At 42.1% G+C, this 24,785-nt stretch overlaps 1 protein-coding gene across 2 annotated transcripts in view; it reads left to right on the top strand.

Annotated features, from left to right (window-relative positions):
* The window catches only part of rgs6 (regulator of G protein signaling 6), a 63,833-nt gene that overhangs the window by 28,213 nt on the left and 10,835 nt on the right, over positions 1–24,785 (top strand). For both annotated transcript variants that reach the window (XM_033026810.1, XM_033026809.1), the window contains exons 8-13: positions 2,773–2,871; positions 3,399–3,460; positions 6,027–6,137; positions 8,555–8,680; positions 17,439–17,625; positions 23,029–23,118. In XM_033026810.1, the coding sequence (XP_032882701.1) occupies positions 2,773–2,871; positions 3,399–3,460; positions 6,027–6,137; positions 8,555–8,680; positions 17,439–17,625; positions 23,029–23,118 (675 nt within the window). The remainder of the gene's footprint in view (positions 1–2,772; positions 2,872–3,398; positions 3,461–6,026; positions 6,138–8,554; positions 8,681–17,438; positions 17,626–23,028; positions 23,119–24,785) is intronic.

Below are 24,785 nucleotides of genomic sequence, written 5' to 3'. Positions count from 1 at the left end.
TGGGATGTGAGCGTGGTACTAACCCTACTTTGACAGTGGGGACAGCCTATAACTAACCCTGAAGGTGGTATGCTGACAAAGAGTCCAGACACTGCAAAAGCTATGGTTGGACTACATGACCACCAATATGAACAACATAACATTCCTAATCAGGAACCTGATAAAACAGAGCAGGCCAGGAATGCCAGGGATGGAGATCCAGTTCTTGGCATATCCAGAGGACCAACGGTTGTGTGTGTGGTAACATACTAACACCACTATCTGAGAGTTACGGAGAACCTCAGAGGCTCAGAACAATCGGTCCTCATCAGCCATAAAAAAAAATAAAACAATTAAAAAAACCACACCAAAAGGTGTCAACTCAAACCATCTCCAGATGGTCAAAAGAGGTAATGGCGGTAGCAGGAGTAAACATTTATATGGTTAAATCTCACTCCACCAGGGCTGCATCGGCAGCAAGAGCTATGGACGTGCCCCTTGACAACATCCTAGTGGCTGCAGGATGGACGAATGAAATAACGGTCCACCGGTTTTATAACAAAACCATAACCGGACTGGGGGTGTTTGCACGTACCATTTTAAGTTCTGTCCCTTAGTTTCCCCCCCAAGGTTGGGAGGAGTAACTATTTTTTTAAAACCTTTTTTTCATTTAAAGCATCAGTGTCTTTACTTAACTACGTAATTTCTGAATGCTTTAATGATTACACTCATCCATGGTCAATCCATTCAGTGTGTGACGCCTGGATTCGTAACCGGCGTAAAATCACAGAGCTTTGAAATCTTCACGTAGTCACTCACTTGACTCCGAAGTAAAATTGTAAGATTAAACGAGAACTTACCAGTTTGAAGTTTGATCTTGATTTTATGAGGAGTTACGATGAGCGATTACGTGCCCACCGCTCCCACCCTCATACTATCAAGGTCATATGGAAGTTCTAGTTTCTTCACAATCTTACTATTCTCAGGTCTTCTTTTTATCTGTGATTTAACACCGCTGCTTTGAAGATTGACGCTCACGCAGACGGACGGCCCTTCTTCATGTAATCACTCATCGTAACTCCTCATAAAATCAAGATCAAACTTCAAACTGGTAAGTTCTCGTTTAATCTTACTATTCCTGGGTGGACTGGTTTGCTTGTACTGTATGTATCTGATACATTTCCCAGGCATTTATGTTATCGCATAGATCTCTGCTCTTGTCGCCAATAAGATCAATTGCATCATTACTTGGTTCCATTCTGATTTATCTTGAAAAGCTAGTTTAATCAGCAATTGAGTTGTAGAATCATACATCACAGAAACAAAACTTTTGGACCACCACGATGCAGTGTTAAGGGCCTGTCCCACTTTCACGACCTATTTCACAACCTTTTTTACTCGTGGACATTTTTCATCAGGCTAGAAAAACGCCCCGACCTACTTGATGCCACGAGTTCCTACGACTAGCATAATGACCTACCTACGACCTCCTACGACCTCGTGACGACCATGCTGCAAGTATGAGTCAAGGGCAAACTCGGCAGAGGTCGTGAATTAGGTCGTGAAAGTGGCACAGGCCCTTACTTACAGGGAAGAGTTTACATTCCGCATTACTATGCTTTTTCTCTCAGTCAGGAGAAGGAAGAATCCTTGTTGCTACCTGAGTAGTGCTGAAAGTTAGCAGATTACGGGACCTTTGCAGGTTTGCATGACCTGCTTATCCAAGATCAGTCTTTCATGGAATTTGGGAGTCCAGACTAAAGTTATACTATTGCATTTAACTCTAGAAAGGGACATATGGAGTTGCAGAGATGTGGGAGGGGTAAGGCAAGCACGAGTAGTTGGATGGACAGAATAAACAATTAACCAACACACCTACAAGGAGTGGAGGATTGTGAGGAAGGCCAAAGAGAGGGACAGAGAAAGAGGGAGACAGAGAGAGAGGGAGAGAGACAGACAGACAGACAGAGATAAAGAGAAACAGAGAGAGAGGAGACAGGGAGAGAGTGAGAGAGGGAGCAGAGAGAGGGAGAGACTGAAGAGTGACAGAGAACACTATCAATTCCCCATTCTCTTCTTTATATTGACGTCAATACTCCAATAACACCATATGAAGAAGAGCAAGAAGATGTTTTTCTTTTCTAACCAAGAAGGAAGGTTTCTGGTAAACCTATGAGATTTTTGGCAGTAAGCAATGACAATAAGCAATTCACTCTCTGACTCTTTGGACATCTGCATTGAAAACCCATTCCTTCTCTCTGGAGATACCGCCTCTCCTGCTGAGTTACTCCAGTTGGGGGAGTCCAGAACCAGGGGCCACAGTTTAAGAATAAGGGGTAAGCCATTTAGAATGGAGACAAGGAAACACTTTTTAACACAGAGAGTTGTGAGTCTGTGGAATTCTCTGCCTCAGAGGGCGGTGGAGGCCGGTTCTCTGGATACTTTCAAGAGAGAGCTAGATAGGGCTCTTAAAGATAGCGGAGTCAGAGGATATGGGGAGAAGGCAGGAACGGGGTACTGATTGGGGATGATCAGCCATGATCATATTGAATGGCAGTGCTGGCTCGACGGGCCGAATGGCCTACTCCTGCACCTATTGTCCATTGTCTATTGTCATATTGTATCTGCCTTTGAAAAACCAGGTGGCAGTTTTCAGAAGCAGGCTTTCTGGGATTCTACATTTACTTGTCACTGATTGCTACATTTATATCTGGATAATGTAGTATTCATTCTTGGCATAATTTGAAGATGAAATAGTATTTGATTTGCGATTCTGTAATTGTTTTCCATCAGTCAGTGTATGGGATTTCTGAAGATTCACAGACACACAGTCCTGTACATATAGTTGCACAAACAGCTAAGAAGCCTGCGAAAGATGATCTGAAGAAACAGGTAACATAAGACTTGATCGAGCTTCTATTCTATGTGAATAAAGTGTATGTAATTCCTCAGTAAATTTCATAATCTATATTTACCATGTCATGGTAATTGTTAATTTAAGTAAATGTGAGTCCATGGGTGGGTTTGGGGAGGGAGAGAGTGTAAAAAGTATGAGTATGTGAATGTTTGAAGTTCTTTTAAATGGAGAGACACAGTAATCTCGTTGTATGTGACACATGCAATGACAATAAAGCATTCTGATTCTGATTCTGATCTGTCAGCTAAATTCTTGATCTTCTACAGTTTAAACTTGCCAATTAATCTAAACAAATTGCCAGAATGTGATATGTGACATGACACTGATCAGTTTCATAACACCAGCATTAAGCAATGTGAACTGTTAATTGGTGCATAAAATAGTTCTGAATGTATATATGCCTAGATTGTCAGCCAGTATATTGTATGTGTTGGCTGGAATGGTGTGTAGTTGTATTGATGTATTAATATATATCTTAACCATTGTTTCTTTTTACTTCCAGATAACATTTTTAAATATCCAGCTAGAAAGACATTGTTTAAAAATGTCTAAAGTAGCTGAAAGGTAAGGGTTTGTGTAGTTGATGATAGCTGTTATTTTCATACCACGTGGGGAAAAGTGATAGGAGGCTAAGGATCCACATCAGTGCAGGCTAGAGAATTTGAGGAAGCATGTCATGACAAGATTGACACAAAGATATTTATATCTGCACATGTTCAAAACCAGAAGCCATAAATAAAAGATAGTCATCTAGAAATGCAACAGTGATTTCAAGAAAAACACCTTTATCCTGGGGATAAAGAAACTGGAACTTGCTCCCATGAGGAAAATAATGATGTGGATGTAAGGAGGAGTTGGGTAATGATGGCATAGTGTCAGAAGAAGAGCTGCTTCTTCACAGCACTGGAGACAACGATTAATCCTAATCTCCAGTGCTGTTGATATCAGGTTCCCACTAAGTGTTTCCCAGTTTCTACCAAATCCCAAAGATGTGCGGGTTTGTGGGCTAATGGGCCATTGTAAATTTACCCTAGTCTGTAGGTGAATGGTGGAATCTGGGCTGTTGATGGGAACATGGAGAAAATAAATTAGGTTCAGTGTCAATCATGTTTGGCATGGACCCAATGGGCCAGTTGCTGTGCTGTATGGCTGTATTACTGTAAGTAAACTGTAGAACATCAAACAGTACAGCACAGAAGTCTGTGCTGAATGTGTAACCAAGTTAAACCAAACTCCTTTGTCTGCACGTGAATTTTAAATGCCACTTTCCTATCGGCTTCCACCACCACCCCTCGCAGCACATTCCAGGCACCCACCACTCTCTGTGCATAATAAACTTGGCATGCACATCTCCTTTAAACCTATCCCCTCTCACTATGCCTTCTCGTCTTTGACATTTCCACCCTGGGAAAAGGATTCCGACTGTCTACCCTATTTATGCCTCCCATGAATGATCAAACTGCTGACATGTCTCCCCTCAGCCTCAGATGCTCCAGAGAAAACAATCCAAGTTTGCCCAACCTCTCTTTACAGTGAATACATTTGAATCCAGGCAGCATTCTGGTGAACCTCGTCTGCGCCCTCTCCAAAAAGTGGAGCAATTAGAACAGCACACAATACTCCAAATGCAGCCAAACCAAAATCCTATACTCAGTGCCCTGTACGATGAAGTCAAGCATACCATACACCTTCATTCCCACTCTATCTATGTATGTTGCTACTTTCAGAAACCGCAAGATACCTCTGTACATCAATGCTGTTGAGGGTCTTAGAAACATAGAAACATAGAAAATAGGTGCAGGAGTAGGCCATTTGGCCCTTCGAGCCTGCACCGCCATTCAATATGATCATGGCTGATCATCCAACTCAGTATCCTGTACCTGCCTTCTCTCCATACCCCCTGATCCCTTTAGCCACAAGGGCCACAGCTGACTCCCTCTTAAATATAGCCAATGAACTGGCCTCAACTACCTTCTGTGGCAGAGAATTCCACAGACTTACCACTCTGTGTGAAAAAAGTTTTTCTCATCTCGGTCCTAAAGGATTTCCCCTTTATCCTTAAACTGTGACCCCTTGTCCTGGACTTCCCCAACATCGGGAACAATCTTCCTGCATCTAGCCTGTCCAACCCCGTAAGAATTTTGTAAGTTTCTATAAGATCCCCCCTCAATCTTCTAAATTCTAGCGTGTACAAGCCGAGTCTATCCAGTCTTTCTTCATATGAAAGTCCTGACATCTCAGGAATCAGTCTGGTGAACCTTCTCTGTACTCTCTCTAAGGCAAGAATGTCTTTCCTCAGATTTGGAGACCAAAACTGTACACAATACTCCAGGTGTGGTCTCACCAATACCCTGTACAACTGCAGTAGAACTTCCCTGCTCCTATACTCCTCCCTGCTCCTATACCTTGCTGTTAACTGTATACTTTCTCCATTTATTATTCCACATATCCCTCCCAAAGTGCCACATCGCTCACTTGCTCAGATTAAACTCTATCTGCCATTTCTCCACCCATTTTTGTAGCCGATCTATATCCCACTGTATATTTTGACATAACCTCCTGACGGACTGCAACTACACCAATTTTGGTGTCACCAGCAAACTTACTCACCAACCCATCTACATTTATGTCCAAATCGTTATATGTATAACAAACAATAGAATTGCCAGCACAGGTCCCTGCAGACATCCACTGGTCACAGAACTTCTGCCAGCATAACACTCTTCCACCAAAACCCTCTGTCTTCTATGAGTAAGTGATTTCTGAATCCAAACAACTGTGGATCCCATGCACCTTAATCTCCCAGATCCTCTGGATAGGTTTTGACTTTGCTTCTTTGCTTGTTCCATTCCAACCACTTTCTGACCTGACTTGCACCAACATCCCTTTGCAGATTTTCCCTCTAGTTCTTTCCTCCCCTTCCCCCTTCCCTTGCCCTTTTTTGCCTGAAACTTTTTTAGAATTCAAACTTTCCCAGTTCTGTGGATCTAAAATTGTTAACTTTGCCTCACTGTCTCCATAGACATTGCCTGAACCGCTGAGTATTTTCAACACTTACCGTTCTGACTTCAGGTTTCCATTGAGGATTTCCACTTTTTTGCTAACACTTTTCTGGTGCTTTGACTTTCAGTTTAGTCAGTTCCACTGAGCAGTATTTGGACTATGATCCCCTTCTGACTCCTCAAGATCCTCCTAACCCTTGGATCAGTGACGACAGCACATTCTGGGACATGGAAGCCAGGTAACAAAGGAAGGTTTGTTCATTGATAGATAGGATAAGTAGAACTCTTGATGTAAAAAGATAATGTAATTTTCAGTACATGGTATCAATGTTAAGTGAGTCTTAGAAAGAGAGAGTGGGACTAAATGAGTTCATGAGGTGCTTCATCCCTGAGATCTAACATGGCGTGCAGTTCTGGATTCAACAATCTTTTCAACAGTTCTTGAAGACTGAAGCAGAGATTAAAGATGCATACTTGGTAGAAACTCGCAATGTAAAACCAACTCTATATCCAATATTAAAATGAAGCTCAAGATGAAGGCTGGTTCATTTTATATTTATTTTTAATTTTATATTTTCCGCACCTCTTCTTTCCGAGAATTGTCACATTTAATCTGTAATGTGCCGGCCGATTTCATCAGCCTGTCGCTAGGAAGTTGGAGTTCACCCATTCTAGGTGGGGCTGGATGGGAGCCCAGTTAGGTGAGCTTCAAAATTGGTGGGAAAAGGGGTGGTTTACACCCTGAATTGTAGAAACCTTTTACGGCCCGTTTCCTGATGCCAGCTGTCTGCAGAGCTTGTATGCCGCTGCATTATAGCAGCATCAATGGTGAGGAAGTGAGTTACCTGTCAAGAACACTCGTCCACAAAAGCCACAGTACAGCAGTATAAAAGGCCACCATGGGGGTGAGAAGAAATGGATGAGAGGAATAAGGGATCTACAATGATTCCACATCTCCAGAAACATGCCACACATTTGTTGATCTTATCCACTCCTCAAACCGTGGCCACGAGTGCTCCCAAGGTACCAGGAGGCAGTGGCTCATTGAGGGGCCAATGACCACAGCACTCTGCACCCAGGGCAGAGAAGTGATCAGTGATGCCTGTGAGTGAAATGCAGCACTGAACAATGATCCATGCAGAGGCTGTGGGCAAAACACAGTGGGAACACTGTACTCCAGCTCTATGCTGTATTGTGATGCATTTTCAATGGTTTAATAGTGTTTTTATTGTCACGTGCAAATGCGTACAGTGAAATACTTTTCTTACATACAGCCCAGTAAAGTTTTGCCATACCCAACCACAATCCCCGATTAGCAAAGCGTGCAGAAATAGTCTACTGAACCCGCATGCTAGAGGCGACGGGTTTTGGCTCCATTTTCCAAGTCCAGCCACACTGTAGGTCTTATGAGCGTTGCCCGACCCTCTTTTCTTTAGGACATTAACATGTCAGAGTGGACTATTAATAGCTACTTCCTCTCAGTAAATTGGAAAATAACCCTGAATTATTAAATTACTTATTGGATGAGATGTGCATTAATAATCAGCACTAAATTACATAATTGGAAGAGATACATATCATAACCAAATGTGCTTGAGGTCTTTTTCCTGATAGTCTCTAATCAACTCAAAATTGATTGCCATTGTGATCTGATCTGCTCAAAACATCCTTTGTGTGCAAACCCAAGAAACAGTTTTGGGCATGTCTTTGCGATTTTTATTCCTTTCATCCTCACTATTTATGTTATTTGTTATCATATTTTGTGCCATCTGCACTCATTGAAATTCCATACCTATTACTATGTGTCATTTGGTAGATGTGGTGGCAGTGGTCTGATTGCCAACTTAGAACATAGACCATAGAACAGTTCAGCACAGAACAGGCCCTTTGGCATGCAATGCTGTACATGAAGCAACATCAAACTAGTATCCTCTGACTGGGGGTGAGGGGAACAAGTCAAGTAACCTGTGAACTGTGGCACTTGGGAAGTAGCAACATTGGTGATTGGGAGTTTTGGGTTTGAGGTAATTAGATGATGCTTCCTACTTGGCTTCTACCCACAGGAGCTACAAAAAAACTAAGGATTCATTAGAGAAAGGTTGAGTCTCTAGTGGAGCCCTTTTGTATTGTATCTCATGGAATTACAAAGGCAGTAACCTTTTATTTTGTTCATTGTCCTATCAATGTGTTGAGCATATTCTATAGGTTTCATTGAACATCATTAAATAATTTGTTCATCACAAGCAGGTACTATTGCAACGTTTAAGAAACATTTAGACAGGCACATAGATTAGACATGTTTAGAGTGATATGGGCCAAATGCAGGCAAGCGGGACTAGTGTAGATTTTGGTTGGTGTGGGCAAGTTGGGCTGAAGGGCCCGTTTCCATGCTGTATGACTCTATCACTGTGACTCTAGCAGTATTGTTGCGGAATGGTAATGGATCACCTGAGCTTAGGATTTGTCCAAGTTGTGGAATCGTTTTATGTTCGATCTGATGGCAAGTCATTTTAGCTGAATAGCGTTATGAAAAGTGAGAGATGGTGCTATCTAAATGCACCTTCATTACTTATTTGCTTTGAATGAATTATTGGAAGCAGTATGCATGAGATGTTTTTGTTAAAAAGTTGCTCTCTTCTTTCTCCTGTCCCGGAAGCAAAGAGCCCAGCCAGCAGCGTGTGAGGAGGTGGGGATTCTCCTTCGATGAAGTGCTCAAGGATCCTGCAGGACGCGAACAATTTCTGAAGTTCGTCGAGTCTGAGTTTAGCTCCGAGAATCTGAGGTAGCGTAATCATCCACTAAATCTCCACTAAATCTGTCCTACAACATTTTCTTTTTGATAAATGCATGCAGATTCTGGTCAAACATATGGTTTTTCTGCATCCTAAGCCTTGACAATGGATTCCAGCATTTTCCTGACAACCGATGTCGGGTTCTTTTTCCTCTTTTTTTAATAGTTGGGGGATGGGGGTGGATTACGCTGACATTTTGGAAGATCGCTGGTATTGCATTCATGTATACACAAGGAACTGCAGATGCTGGTTTACAGAAAGACACAAAGTGCTGGAGTAACTCAGCAGGTCAGGCAGCATCTCAAGAAAACATGGAGAGGTGACGTTTTGAGGACAGAAGGCAAACTCAATATCGTTGTAGGTATATGTTTTAGAAACCTAGAGTCAGACAATCAAGTCATCAATTTGAAGCATTTGGTGATCTCTCATAATTTCTAATGACTTTACATTCTTCTGCCATAAGACCCTTGGCTCCCCTCAATTTCCGTTACATGCATTGTCTTCTGCAGAGTAGACAATTAACATTACTTCACATTTTTCCCATCATTTTTCTCCATTATAATTTCTCCCATCGCAATGAGATGCACATTTCCTTTTTACCACATTTCCTTTCCTACACCCAACCCTCAGCAATATAATTATTTTTGACAATGTTATAAATCCTTTCTTCATTATTAGCCAGAGATAGATCATTGAAGTGTTTATTCTAAATATACAATGAAGATAATCAACGTTATTAATCAATGAAGATTATGTTTGTTGAGAACTGAGAAGTGTATTATTAAATGTTTGTTACTGGGAACAGTTTCCTTACTGGGAATAGTTTTCATCTATTGCACAATCTTCCCTGGCCAATTCAATGTCAAATCCATGTAATAGACTGTAAGATTAAGAGTCCAGTTTCCAACTGATTTGTGTCTCTACAGAACAGCATACAAGGCTGGCTTACTATGAGATAGCAATGACATTGTCCAGTAGCATTAGATGTCTAAGATAGCCTGCTTTCCAGTTGTTTCTTTGATATATTGCTCCCTGAAATTGGCCTTAATGCACACTATGAAAACATCCTCCAGGCTTTTGCCAATTTGATTTACCCAGTTGACACACATTAAGGTCCACCCTGATTATTGCAGAACCTTTACTACAATGTTTTGAGTCTGCATTAGTTTGAATTTGAATCACTGCCAACAGTCTGATAAAGGTGATGTTTGGGTTGGGACCTATCCATGTTCTCCAAGATGCTGCCTGACCTGTTCAGTTACTCCAGCACTCTGTCTTTTTATGTAATCCTGCATCTGTAGTCCCTTGCTTCTCTACTTCCATGAGTATTCGTTTTCCCTTTTTATCACTTATCAGATCTGATCATACTACACTATGGCCTTCTGTCTTCTGTTTTTTTCAATGCTCCTTACTTTTCTTGGCTGCTCCTTCTGAGCATTGTACCTAAGCCTAAAATGTGCATTGGCAGAGTACACAAAGCAAAGGCCTTCAAATCATGTTTTGGAATTTCCCGTCACAGAGGGCTGACTAAACAGCAACAGGTGGAAGTTACATAGTTCAGTGAACAAAAGTCTTACAGCATGGAAACAAACCCCTTAGCCCACTGAGTCAATGCTGACCATCAAGCACCTAAATGTAATAAATTTGTACAAATCCAATTTTATTCTCCTCCTATTCCCATCCATACCATCAGCCCCTATAATTCACCAATGCACTTGGAGCAACTTACCGTGGTCAAATAACCTACCAACACACGTTTTGGGGATGTGGAAGGAAGCCAAAGCACCCAGAAGAAACCAGCACCCAGAAGAAACCTTTGAGAAACAAATTCTTGTGCTGTATAACATAAGTGACTATGTACTGGGATAACAAATTCAACAAATGTAGTGCATTGCCCAGGCAAGTTGTTGGAAAATGGAGGGAATGTTGTTTTGTTTCACGCACACTTTAATTTTATTTCACCTTTGTTGCCGAAGGTAGATAGTGCTGGATTTGGACAATAAAACAGAGAGAACCAAGATGGAAATGTTTTCATAATAAATATTCTATAATTAATATGTATAGAAAGGAACTGCAGGTGCTGGTATATACACCGAAGATAGGCACAAAGTGTTGGAGTAACTCAGTGGGTCAGGCGGCATCTCTGGAGAAAACGGATGGGTAACGTATCGGGTTGGGACTGAGTCTGGAGAAAGGTCCTGACCCGAAACGTCACCCTTCCTTTTTCTCCAGAGATGCTGTCTGACCAGCTGAGTTATTCCAGCACTTTGTGTCTATCTTCTATAATTAATACTTGGGCAAGAGCCAAAAGCACTTGAATTGGAGGTTGCTTATCAATAACCATAATTCTTTCAAAGGCACAGATGTGACAGATTGGATGGTACTTGGAGGATTAACACATTCCCCTCATAACTTGGATATATGTTTGAACCCATGCCAGATTTATAAAATAAAAATAACAACCTTTGCATCCAGCTGTGAAGGTTTGAAGTAAAGGTGCACTCGGTCAATCTTAAACCAATTATTCATAGGCAATATTCCACACCAAATGGCATTTAACCAACAATCTCCGACAGGCCATATGTTGGGTGTAAAACTCTTTACTGACACAGCTGCCAGCAAAGATAAAAGTGATTGGGATATTCAAAAAGCGATATTCTTTGTCATATTCCTTGAACAATTTGTTTGTTTTTAAATATCAAAGTTAGGAACATTGGCTATTTAACTCAGTGGAATTCTCCAAGTGACTACTCTGGCCAAATGGATTTGGAAAGTGTGGCATCATGAAGAACGACATATTGGATGACCAATAGCAATAGGTTGCAGAAGTCCCTGAATGGAAATGTTGCAGTCTATTCAACAAGTGTTAACAGCCCCAAACTGGGTAATAAGTTTGAGTAATGTTGTGGTTAGGAAGATGCTAGCATGCTAAATGGAAAGTTGTGCGCATTCAACCCTAGTTTACACCTGAGTTTGTGAAAGAGGAATCACTAGCGATTAACATTCATCTTTGAAGACAAATATTACAAATTCTAGCATGAAGTGTCTTCCAAGATGAACCGTCCTTTGATGGAAAGCCAAAACAAGTTGGCTCAGAAATTGAAAATCTTTTTTTTTTTAAATCTGCAGACGATGTACATTTATTTAAGAAAGTCAGCAAAGAGAGCACGAGAACTACTGCCAGTGAGCCTGACCTCAGCGGTGGGAAGTATGTTGGAGGGGATCCTTAGGGGTAAGATTTACCCGCATTTGGATAGGCACAGACTGATTTGGAATAGCCAGCATGACTTTTTGTATGGGAAATTGTGTCTCAAGAGGTGAGCAAGAAGATCGACGAAGGCAAGACAGCAAGCATTGTCTGTTTGCAAGGCCTTTGACAAAGTCCTGTATGGTAGCGTGGTCTGGAAAGTTAGAGCACATGGAATCCAAGGTAAGCTGGCAAAATGGATTCAAAATTGTTGGACTCCGAGAAGGAGTCAAAGTTTAGTTGTGGAGGGTTTATTTTAATTGGAGGCTGGTGACCAGTGGATTGCTGCAGGGTTCAGAGCTCATATCCACTGGTGTTTGTTATGTACATTAACAATTTTGACAATATTTGGATTTACACTGTTAGTACATTTGCAGATGACACCACAATTGGTAGTATAATAGATGGTAAGGAAGGATACATAGGTTTACAATAAGATCTAGGTCAGTTGGGAAGGTGGGCAAAAGAATGGCAACCGAGGAATGGATTTAACTCCATTGTGAGGTGTTGCATTTTATTATTTCAAACCAAAGCAGGGTCTATACAGTAAATGGTAGAGTATTGGTGAGTGCGGCAGAAGAGACTAATCTGGGCGTGGTTCCCCAAAAGTGACTGGTCAGGTGGACAGTGTAGTGAAGAAGGCATTTGGCAGGCCTACCTTCATTGGGAAGGGCAATGAGCATTGTGAGATAATGCTTGTACAATACTGTGTGTAGTTCTGGTTGCCAAGCCATAGAAAGCATGTCATTGAGTTGGAATGGGTGCAGCAGAGACCAACCAGGATGCTACCCAGCCTTTGCGGGCTTGTTAAATGGAGAGTTCATAAGTTCATACTGTAAGTGATAGGAGCAGAATTAGGCCATCAGGTTTACGCCACCATTCAATCATGGCTGATCTATCTTTCCCTCTCAACCCCATTCTCCTGCCTTATCCCCATAACCCCTGACACCTGTACTAATGAAGAATCTATCTATCTCTGCCTTAAAAATATCCATTGACATCCTCCACAGCCTTCTATGGCAATGAATTCCACAGACTTACCACCTTCTGACTAAAGAAATTCCTCCTCATCTCCTTCCTATAGGTACATCCTTTTATTCTGAGGCTATGGCCTCTGGTCCTAGATTCTCCCACTAGTGGAAACATGCTCTCCACATTCACTCTATCCAGGCCTTTCATTATTCAGTAAGTTACAATGAGGTCCCCCTCATCCTTCAGAGGTTGAATAGGCTGGGACTTTTTTTTGGTGTAAGGGAGCCTGAGGGTTGGCATAACTGAGGTGTTCAGGGTCATGAGGGGAATGGATAAAGTGAATGCACACAATCCTTTTCCCAGGGCAGAGCATTCTAAAACTAAAGAGAATAGGCTTGAGATGAGATAGAGGTATTTAAGAGTGATGGTTAGCTTAGTTTAGTTTACAGATACAGTGTGGTCCACCGAGTCTACGCCGACAAATGATCACCCATATTACATTCTATTCTACAGGCTAGGGGCAATTTACAGAGGCCAATTGGCTAGATTAATTGGCTTGATAAAATGTAAAAAATTGTCCAATGCTGAGTGATGCTCTACCTAGAGCTTTTCAGCGTACCACATCCAGATCCAGATCCGGAATTAACTAAAAGACCTGCACATCTTTAGGATGTGGGAGGAAACTGGAGCATCCAGTGAAAACCCACGTGGTCACAGGAAGAACGTGCAAACTCCATGCAGACAGCGCTCCTAGTCAGGATTGAACCCGGGTCTCTGGTGCTGTAAGGCAGTAACTCTACCGCTGCACCACCGTGCCATGCCTGCGGGGAACTTCTCACTCAGAAGGTAGTCATTTTCTGGAATGAGCTGCCAGCTATAGAAGCAGATGCAATTATAACTTTCAAGGGACAATTAGACAGATATATGGATGTGAAGGGTTTAGAGAGTTATGGACCTAAAGCAAGCAAATGGGACTAGCCCAGTATGCCAACCTGGACGGAGTGGACAAGATGGGCCAAAGGGCTGTTTCCATTCTACACAACTCCATGACTCCATGAGATGCTGGAAATCTAAAGTAAAAACAGAATATGTTGGGAAGGGTAGTTGGTCCCTACCCAAAATGTCACCTATCCATGTTCACCAGGGATGCTGAGTTACTGAGTTACTCCAGTGTATTTTGTCTGTCCTTTGTAAACCAGCATCTGCAGTTTAATGTTTCTATATGCTGGGGAAAATACTCAGCAGGCTAAGCTTCATCTGTGGGAAAAGAAACAGAATTAATGTTTCCAGCCAAAGACCTTTCTTGGGAACTGGGAAAGAAAGAAGAGCATTTGTTAAACTGCAGTCAAGGTGGGAGAGAGGAGATGTCTCAGAGAGGGTACAACTGATGTCCATAGGGATAAACTTAATAAGATTATCTGGTCAATGAATGTGGGAGCACTTAGAAGTGAGCACACAGACAAACGAACATAGGCAAAAGAGTGTAGAGCAGGAAGACATACTCAGTGGGTCACCGGTCTGTTTCCTGAGCCAAGATGAACTGTGGTAGTCCAGGCACATTCAATCTGGGTCATTGAAGAAAGCTGCTGGAGTAGTCTTGACCATGAAAATTCTTGATACTTCGCTGCAGGGAACTCTGAAGATACACAAAAATGCTGGAGAAACTCAGCGGGTGCAGCAGCATCTATGGAGCGAAGGAAATAGGCGACGTTTCGGGCCGAAACCCTTCTTCAGACATAACTCTGAAGATACCATATTACTGGCTTGATTGGTCTGAATCAGCAACCTATGTGATTTTATTGAGTTGACCATTAGAGTCATAAAGGCCATACTATGCGGAAACAGGCCCTTCAACCCAACTTGCCCACACCGATCAAAATGCCCCATCTACACTAGTCCCACCTGCTTGCGTTTGGTCCATAGCTTTCTAAACCTATCCTATCCGTGTACCTGTATGAATGTTTTTTAAACGTTGTGATAGCATGGGCCTCAACTACCTCCTTTGACAGCTCGTTCCATAAACCTATCACCCTTTGTGTAAAAAAGATGCTTCTCAGGTTCCCCAACCCCCCCCCCCCCCCCCCACCTTAAAACGGTATCCTCTGGTTCTTGATTCCACTACTCTGGGTAAAAGGACAGTGCATTTACACTCTCTATTCCTCCCATGATCTTATAGCCCTCATCCTCTTGTGCTCTAAGGAATAAAGTACTAACCTCCTTAACCTCTCCCTATAGCTCAGGCCTTCAAGTCCTGGCCACATCCTCGTAAATCTTCTCTGCACCCTTTCCACCTTAATTATTAACATAGCGTTCCAATTACTGTACTTCTGCACACTTCTAAGCTTTAGTTCTTAATAATTTACAGTTGATCGCTCTAAATTAAAAAAAACCCAATATGTATTCCCCCAAGTATGTTCCCCTTTAGTTATGAACATTTCTGCTACTTGGTTGTGGATAGAGAATCCCTGGCAATTGCCCAATGTAGAAAATTGCAGTACTGCATCTGTCCTAAACAATACAGTATTTAAGGCAATCCTTCCTTCCCTTAATATTTAACCCGCTTGTATTTAACATACAGAAATCTATTTGATCTGACGTTACAAGTTTTATTTGCACACCTCTAATTCAACTTCTTTGAGGATGCAAAATGATCGATTACAGATTTTGATTGTCTGTACTATTGATTAACGTTTATTCTGCAGCCCATTGAGCCTTTTTGAAATAACCATTCTTCCTCCTATTGTGCAATGCTTCACATTACATTAGACTAGACCTGACTATTAGTCGCTAAACTACCCAAGTGTTCTAGTATATAAGCCGCAGCAGAAAACTTTAAGGAAAAAAGAACAATAAATTTGAAGCAGTAGAAAATAATCATTTACCTGAAGGCACAGAAGATAAAGTGAAAATTAAATTAAAACTGCGCATGCTGGAAATCTAAAATAAAACCAGAAAATTCTGGAAATAGTTAGCACGTCAGGCCACCCTTTCAGAAGAGAAACAAAGCTTACATTTGGAAACCCTTCGTGAGAATTGATCAAATGAAAGGTCTTTGGCCCAAATGATAGTTTCATTTCTATTCCATCAGGAAAGATAAACATTGATTCCTGTGTGGTGGGGCTAGGAACAGATTCCAACAAAGAAGAGTGTGGGAGGATAAGTGGAAAAGAATGTGAGGATACTGAAGTCCAACTGGGATGGTATGCAAAGAGAGGCTAGAGTGTGTGAGGATGGCAGGTAGTGAGTACAGAGAGGGTTATGAGTTCATGATGGAAGACAAAGTGAATTGACATACGTACTTGGGATTAGGATTGACTGGAATTTCTGAGAAGTGGCAATCAGAATGGAAGAACAGGAAACACTGTGAATGGAAAGGAGGGTTAGAAGATAGGAGTCATCCAGTTTTCATTCTCATTCTTCTCAGCAATGCAGAGATGCATGGACAAACTTTTCCAAAAATATATAACTTTTACATAACGTTTTTATGAGAGAGGGTTGATCTTTGTGGTGTGAAAAATGTAGGGCATTTAATGAACGGTTGAAATCCAGCAGTATATCCTTGAAATTGCAGCACCATTGTTTGGGAATGCAGACCATCGGTATATAAATATTTCATAATAAAATGTTATATAATTTTCTGAAATCTCAATATCCTGGAATATTTATGAATCTGATCTAGCTGTTATTTTTGGACACCACCAATACTACGTTTATTAGGCATTGAGGCAAATATCCAACCAGTGAATAAGAATATTTATTCATTGACAGATCATTTGTCCTTCAGTAGATTGGAACAATGACAACATTCATCCATTAAAGATTAATGTCTTTAAATTATATATTTTTTTGTTCTGTTTCATTTTCTTTCCAGTAAACCTTCATTATAACTGACCATGGGGGAATTTGTGGGGGAATGGTGTCCAACGGCTCTCCGACAGCCCTCCAATTTCAACAGCCTCTAAAGTCAGTTTATCAGTTTAGCTTATTGTCACATGTACTGAGGTGCAGTGAAAAGCTTTTGTTGCATGCTAACCAGTCAGCAGTAAGACAATACATGACTACCATCAAGCCATTTACAGTGTGTGGATACATGATAAGGGAATGACGTTTAGTGCAAGGTAAAGTCAGCAAAGTCCGACCAAGGATCATCCGAGGGTCACCAAAGAGGTAGATAGTAGTTCAGCACTGCTCTCTGGTTGTGGTAGGATGATTCAGTTGCCTGATGACAGCTGGGAAGAAACTGTCCCTGAATCTGGAGGTGTACGTTTTCACACTTTTTTTGCCTGGGGGAGGGGAGAAGAGGGAGTGGCCAGGGTGTGACCCATCCTTGATTATGCTGCTGGCCTTGCCGAGGCAGCGTGAGGTATACATGGAGTGATGGTCTGGGCTGCGTCCACAATTCGCTGCAATTTATTGTGGTTGTGTAACTAGTAGCCTGAGTTCTGAAAGACACAGTCTGCTATAACCAAAATCGGTTATAAAGAGGCCTAAAATAACAAGGGTTTACTGTATGTTCCTTCCACCATCAGATTTTGGTTAGCCGCAGAAGACTTGAAGAAGCGTCCACTTCAAGAAGTTCCAGATAAGGTTCAAGAAACCTGGCAAGAATTTCTTGCTCCCGGGGCACCGAGTGCGATCAACCTGGATTCCCATTCGTATGAGATCACCAGCCAGAATGTCAAAGATCCCGGGAGGTATACTTTTGAAGATGCACAGGTTTGTTAACGTTAATATCAAATAACTTGTGTTTTTAAAGCCAAACAATATTAGATTATTATATAATTGAAGCCCAGGCATGCATGAGTGTTTTCCTTTCACCAATGAGCCTCTCAAACCCATTCACTTTAAATAGGTTAAATAAGAACCTATTTCACATAGGTGAAATGTGAAATAGCTAATTGTTAGCTCAGAGAAGGTAACAATCATGGTAGACAAAAATTCTGGAGAAACTCAGCGGGTGAGGCAGCATCTATGGAGCGAAGGAATAGGTGACGTTTCAGGTCGAGACCCTTCTTCAGACTGATGTACTGGCTGTGTGGCCATCTGGGGGATTGAAAGGAAGAGTTGGTGGGAGTGGAGGAGGTATAATAGTGGGGATACTTGGGGATTTCTTCAGAGTACGGCTCACCTTTAAAAGGCTACTCGCTGTGTTGAACTGCCATTGTAGATGCTTGATTTCATGCAATCCTGGAGAGTCCTTGTTGAACTTGCAGCATGATAATTACATGTGGTCTGGGACAAAAGTTGTAGTGCACTGTGCAGCTAAAGCACACAGACTGGTTTGATCGTGGATAGTCATACCTGATTAGTTCCACCCAGTGGCGAACTGGCCAGGGTGTCAGCTTGCCCGATGGCAAGTGGGCCCCTGATGAAGTGGGCTCCCTATATCAAGTGGGCCCCTGATGAAGTGGGTCCCCTTTGACTCCTGGCAACCAATATTTTTAGACCCAGTCCGCCACTGGTCCCACCTGCTATATCCTTCTAAACCTCTCCTATCGATTCTAAACCTTCCCTATACATCTTCACCAAAAACATCACCGTGGAGATTCACAAGTATGGGTCACTGTTACCTTCTCAAGGCCAATTAGTGAAGGGTAATAAATGCTGCCCTTGCCAGTGACATTTGCATGCTACATTGCATAAAGAAGATAGGGTGGAGCGCTTGGATGAGATGGGGAAAGATAGGAAAGGTGGAGAGAGGGTGATCAAGGTACATCCTAACTTCCACATTTTTATATTAGTTCAACCTAATTAGTGCTGCGTTTGGTCCTACACGATGGATAAGCTCCTGTTTGGTGGCAGATGACACTCCCCAAATGCGCACTGAGTCACTTGAGCCAAAGGACCGTCTACTTAGAAACGATCGAAGGCAATAAGGTTTAGTCCAAGTAGTCTGACTGCCCCTTTTGATTAAATGTTATCTCTGGATGCTTCATTGTTATCTTCTCCGAACTAACGATGAGCTATTCTGCATTTTCCTTTAAAATTCATCCCCTTTGATCTCTCGTTCTCACACCTTACACTTCCTTATCTCTGCGTCTCCCCCTCCCATGACTCTCAGTCTGAAGAAAGGTCTCGACCCGAAACATCACCCATTCCTGCTCTCCAGAGATGCTGCTTGTTCCGCTGAGTTACTCCAGCTTTTTGTATCTATCTTCGGTGTAAACCAGCATCAGCACTTACTTCCGGCACTGTAAGGTTTAGGTTCCTGCACTTGGATTATGTCATGCACTTGGATTATGTCATGCACTTGGATTATGCACTTGGTCATGCACTTGGATTATGTCCTTAGTCTGCAGAGTAATTTTAAAGAAAGAACTCAGTATGCTGGAAAAGGAAGGTAGACAAATATGCTGAGACTCAGCGGGTGAGGCATCATCAATGGACGAGGAATAGGTGACGTTTCAGGTAGGACCCTCTTCAGACGAATAACTACATGCTCGAGAGTAGTCCCCGCATACTTGAGGCCTCAGCTAGGTCGCGTCGTATTTTTCAACATGTTGAAAAATGCCCGCGAGTAAAAAAAAGGTCGCCATGGAAAAAAATAGATTTTTTTTTTACTTGTAGGTTTAATCGAGTTATGTCGTAGTAGGTCAGCATGTTATTCGTAGGTAATTGAGGGTAGTCGAAGTTAATCAAAGGTAGTCGTAGATAGTCTTCATCATAGTCGAAGGGAGGTCGAAGGAGGTCGTCTTCACTCTCCATTATTCGGTGTCCAATTTTCCCCGAAGCTGGTCTTCAACATAGTCAAAGGAGGTCGTAGGAGGTCTTCAACATGACATTTTTTCAAACTCTCCTAAATTCTCGAATTAGGTCGCCGCAGTGGGACAGCCCCTTAAAGGAATACATTGGCCACAATATGGCACCATCCAAAAATATCATCTTTGCTTTTACATCTTTTATATCTCCAACATAACACTTGCAAAAATTGTAGCATAGCATGACATTTGCTAATGAATGCATCCCATCTGAATATTAATGTCTTCAAAATACATACTTGACATTCCACAAAGATAATTAGTAAGCATACACAATCCAGTGATTTGAGTATGCTTGACCAAAAATAAAACATTCTAACCACTAATGTAACATTACTTTTGCAGGCCGGTATTTTTCTCTTCTTGCTACCTGTTGTACTCATACACGACTTGCTTATACTCACACACACTACCATTTCACTACGATAGCACACCACAAAATTACTAATTGAAACTCAGTGTATGTGAGAATAATATACTAATACCAAACACTGCCACTGCCTCAAATGTGAAATAAAAGCAAAACATTTTCAGACTCTCATCTGTTCATGGAGATTGAAATAACCCTTCGTTTTTCAACTAACTCCCAGGATTATCTTCGTGTTGGGGCTGACTCCAAAATACTGACTTGTTCAAGGTTAGCAACTGCCTCCTTCCACCTGCATAAGATGAGCATCTGCCTGGCAGAATGCCAATGAGCTTATGGAGTTAAAATAGGTATTCACACTTGGATGGGTTTGATATTGTCTGCTTCCAATGCCTGCCTGAAACATGCTCCCAGTTAAAAACCTGCAGATGTCTGCTGATGTTTTCAATGCTGTGTGAAACATCGCAATGGACATAGACACCCAAGTTTTTTTTTTCAAACCATTACACAGCAGCCAGACAAAGATGAGACACAGCCTATAACAGATGCCTTGTTGCTTTTTGCACATGACCATAAATAGCAATTGGACACCTCACCTTATCTGGATAAAGCCTTTGAACTCCTCTCCTGGGAGTGGAGTTTCCATTTGGATTTAATTAGCAAACATGGTGCAAATTGTACTTTAAGTGAACACTTTGCCAAAGAGTTTTCAAGAAGGAACTGCAGATGCTGGAAAGTCGAAGGTACACAACAAAGCTGGAGAAACTCAGCGGGTGTAGCAGCATCCGTAAGGATCCATCAAATGTTTTGATGCTGCTGCACCCGATGAGTTTCTTTTGTCAAAGAGTTTGTTTTGGTATCCACTTAAACTCACGTGTACATCCTGAGAGAGGGGAAGCCTGCAGAAAATGTAAAATGTTCCATGACCACCAAGATGAGAAAGACGATAGAATATTTATTTTTAATTTAATACAGTCTACCCTCATTATTACGGACCTCTTTATAACAGATTATGGTTTATAGCAAATCAAATCAAATCAAATCAAATGTATTTATAAAGCACATTTAAAAACAACCCATGTTGACCAGAGTGCTGTACAGACCAGAGCAGGTAGCTCAAATCACAAAAAGAAAGCGACATACACAGGAATGCACACAGCACACAGGTAAAAATAATCAGCTCAAGGACACAAAACAAAGATCAGCCACATCAGGGAGATTCAAACGCTAGTGAATAAAAATATGTTTTTAGCCTGGACTTAAAAGAGTCGATGAAGGGGGCAGATCTGATAGGGAGGGGGATGCTGTTCCACAGTCTAGGGGCCGCAACAGCATAGGTACGGTCACCCCTGAGCTTAAGTTTAGATCGCGGGACAGCCAGGAGCCCCAAGTCAGCCGACCTGAGGGAGCTGGAGGTGGAGTAAGGGGTAAGGAGGTCTGTGATATAGGGGGGAGCAAGCCCGTTTAGATCTTTATAGACAAACAGGAGAACAGCAGATGAAATCTATTGTAATCGAGGTGTCTATACATATCCTATTTACAGTGTTTACTCACTTTTTTGCATTAAATTATTATTGCAGTGTTTGACCAGTGTTTGATATGTTAATGTTTTTTTTAATTTATTTACAATGTTTAATGTATTATGTATTTTGTGTCCTTTCCTGTTTATTGTTTTAGTTTTAGTTTTGCTTTTTTAGTTTAGAGATACAGCACGGAAACAGGCCCTGAATTACCACTGAATGCAGAACATTTGTGTCAAGTTGGGAAAAGGGGAAGTACAACGGGATCTGGGGGTCCTTGTACATCAGTCTATGAAAGTAAGCATGCAGGTACAGCAGGCAGTGAAGAAAGCGAATGGCATGTTGGCCTTTATAACAAGAGGAATCGAATATAGGAGCAAAGAGGTCCTTCTGCAGTTGTACAGGGCCCTAGTAAGACCACACCTGGAGTATTGTGTGCAGTTTTGGTCCCCTAATTTGAGGAAGGACATTCTTGCTATTGAGGGAGTGCAGCGTAGTCTTACAAGGCTAATTCCCGGGATGGCGGGACTGTCATATGCTGAGAGAATGGAGCAGCTGGGCTTGTACACTCTGGAGTTTAGAAGGATGAGAGGGTCTCTCATTGAAACATATAAGTTTGTTAAGGGCTTGGACACGTTAGAGGCAGGAAACATGTTCCCGATGTTGGGGGAGTCCAGAACCAGGGGCCACAGTTTAAGAATAAGGAGTAAGCCATTTAGAACGGAGACGAGGAAACACTTTTTCTCACAGAGAGTGGCGAGTCTGTGGAATTCTCTGCCTCAGAAGGCGGTGGAGGCAGGTTCTCTGGATGCTTTCACGAGAGAGCTAGATAGGGCTTGACAGCCATGATCACATTGAATGGCGGTGCTGGCTCGAAGGGCCGAATGGCCTACTCCTGCACCTATTGTCTATTGTCTATTGTCTATTTATTTTCACATTTTCAGCATCTTGTTGTTCAGTTGAGGTGTGGGTGAGCAGAGACCTAGCAGAAAGCTTTGCCTTCCTAGTTTCATGGGGAAGACTGCAAAGACCATCTGATGGTGCTTTGGAAGAGTATATTCCTGCAGATAACCTCCAAGTATTGCCATTTGTAAAAAAAAAAGCATATCTGTCCCAAGGTATGTTATCTTGCAATATGTCAGAAGATGTATCATTTTGGAAAGGCAATCCACTACCCTTCTATTTGCATAAAGTAATGAAGTAACTCAACGGGCAAGGCAGCATCTGTGGAGGACATGGATAGTTGACATTTCACCTATCCGTCCTCCACAGATGCTGCCTCATCCACTGAGCCACTCCAGCACTTTGTGTTTTTTTTTTAATAAACCAGCACCTGCAGTTTCCTGCATCACCCTTCAGTATATGTTCTGTTCAGCTCAGATTCTTAGGTCGATACCTATTTTTTTTTGCTGGTTGCATGGTAAAGCAGCGATGAATTGGGATTAGGATAACTAGAACGCATCTTGCCTTTCAGGAACACATCTACAAGCTGATGAAAAGCGACAGTTATGCTCGCTTTCTGCGTTCCAATGGCTATCAAGAACTCTTACAAGCAAAGAGGAAGGTACTGTCCCAGAAACGTGTGGCTTCTCACATTGGCAGTTGATAATTCTCATCCTAATCTGTAATGCTTCTATTTCTTTGTTGGCATTTCAAAGTTGCTCAAATCTCACTAACAGAAGATTTAGTGGTTAAATGTTATGCTTCCATTTATTATTAAAGCCAAAAGGGCCAGAATTTCATCACTACCTAAGTTGTATTGGCTGAACCCTTTGGAGTGCCACTGTTAGTCTTGGTGCCTTTAGAATGCAGAAGGTCACCAGAGGGCGTAGTGAGCAGGTGTGAAGAGTAAAGGGCCTGTCATTTACGCGTCATGATGCGCTCGTTGTGCGTCGTGATTGTGCATGCCGTGCATTACATGCGCATGGTACATGGTGACGTAGGCAGTGATGCGCGGCGTGCCAGGATTTTGGGATTCACAAAATCTTCGCACGCCACCTGCGTGCGACACAAATGACGCCCAAGTGGGACGGGCCCTTACGAGTATCTGCCTTTGATAAGCAGCAGACCACGAGTCTGTGAAGCAATGTGCAGGTGGAAAGCATTTGAAATGGCCCTACTGATGAAAACTGGGAATTATTAACATTTGCTTTTTCAATAAAGTGCTCTTCTCTGTGCCAGTTTTTCCTCCCTTTGCAAAGGAAATTATTTTCAGAGGTGTCAAATACTAAGCCCAGCTGTTTAATATCTTATGAGCTTCATAGTCAGCTTTGGAGCATCCGAGGCCAGAAATATCTGCACATACTATAGGCTTTTCATGGGATAGCAATCAGGAACAGAGACCAGGGCTGAACTCACAGAATATTTTCTAATACCGGTAGTTTCTGGGAACATCAGTGTCTTTATTGACTATTTTTGATCCTTACTGAATTGCATGGAGAAAATCCACTGAACACCTACTAAAATTACACACAGCTAGGAGTAAATAATAAACTGCTGGAAGAACTCAATTGATCAAGCAGCATTTGTGGAGGTAAAGGGATTGAGGTTTTGGATCAAGTCCTACATCCGGAGTGTAATCCGATTCCAGCATCAGCAGTCTCTTGTGTCTCCAAACAGTCAGGAGCATCTTAGGACTTTAGACTTTAGAGAAACAGCTCAGACACAGGCCCTTCGGCCCATCGAGTATACTCAGACCAGTGATCACCCTGGACATGAACGTGTACACACTTGGGACAATTTACAATTTTTTACTGAAGCCAATTAAGCTACAAGCCCATGCATCTTTGGAATTTGGAAGGAACCCAGAGCTCCTGGAAAAAGCTCATGCGGTCACAAGAAGAACATACAAACTCCGTACAGATACCACCCGTAGTCAGGATCGAACCAGGGTCTCTGGTGCTGTAAGGCTCCAACTCTACCGCTGCACCACTGTGAGGCTTCTGATTGTCAGAAGCTTCAAATCAGGACAAAGTCTGCCGCCTTGGCATACCATCCCCTTCCACGGTAGGCACTTGGGAGAACTCTAAAGAGCACGCTAATTGCATTTCATAATTCCAGTCAGAACATTCACTTCGATCGTATTTTGATCTCTGTGGAGATTGTCCGTGTGACTGAGTCAGCAACTTTTCCTCCCTTTGCTTTATCATGGGTCGTATCTCCTACGTCACTGCCAATTATTCTAGAATTGATGTTGTGATTCTCAGCACATTATTTTCTGACTCTATCCTT

Source organism: Amblyraja radiata, chromosome 9 (assembly GCF_010909765.2).
Source record: "Amblyraja radiata isolate CabotCenter1 chromosome 9, sAmbRad1.1.pri, whole genome shotgun sequence".
NCBI classification, from domain to species: domain Eukaryota; kingdom Metazoa; phylum Chordata; class Chondrichthyes; order Rajiformes; family Rajidae; genus Amblyraja; species Amblyraja radiata.
This window is presented reverse-complemented; position numbering and strand designations above follow the sequence as displayed.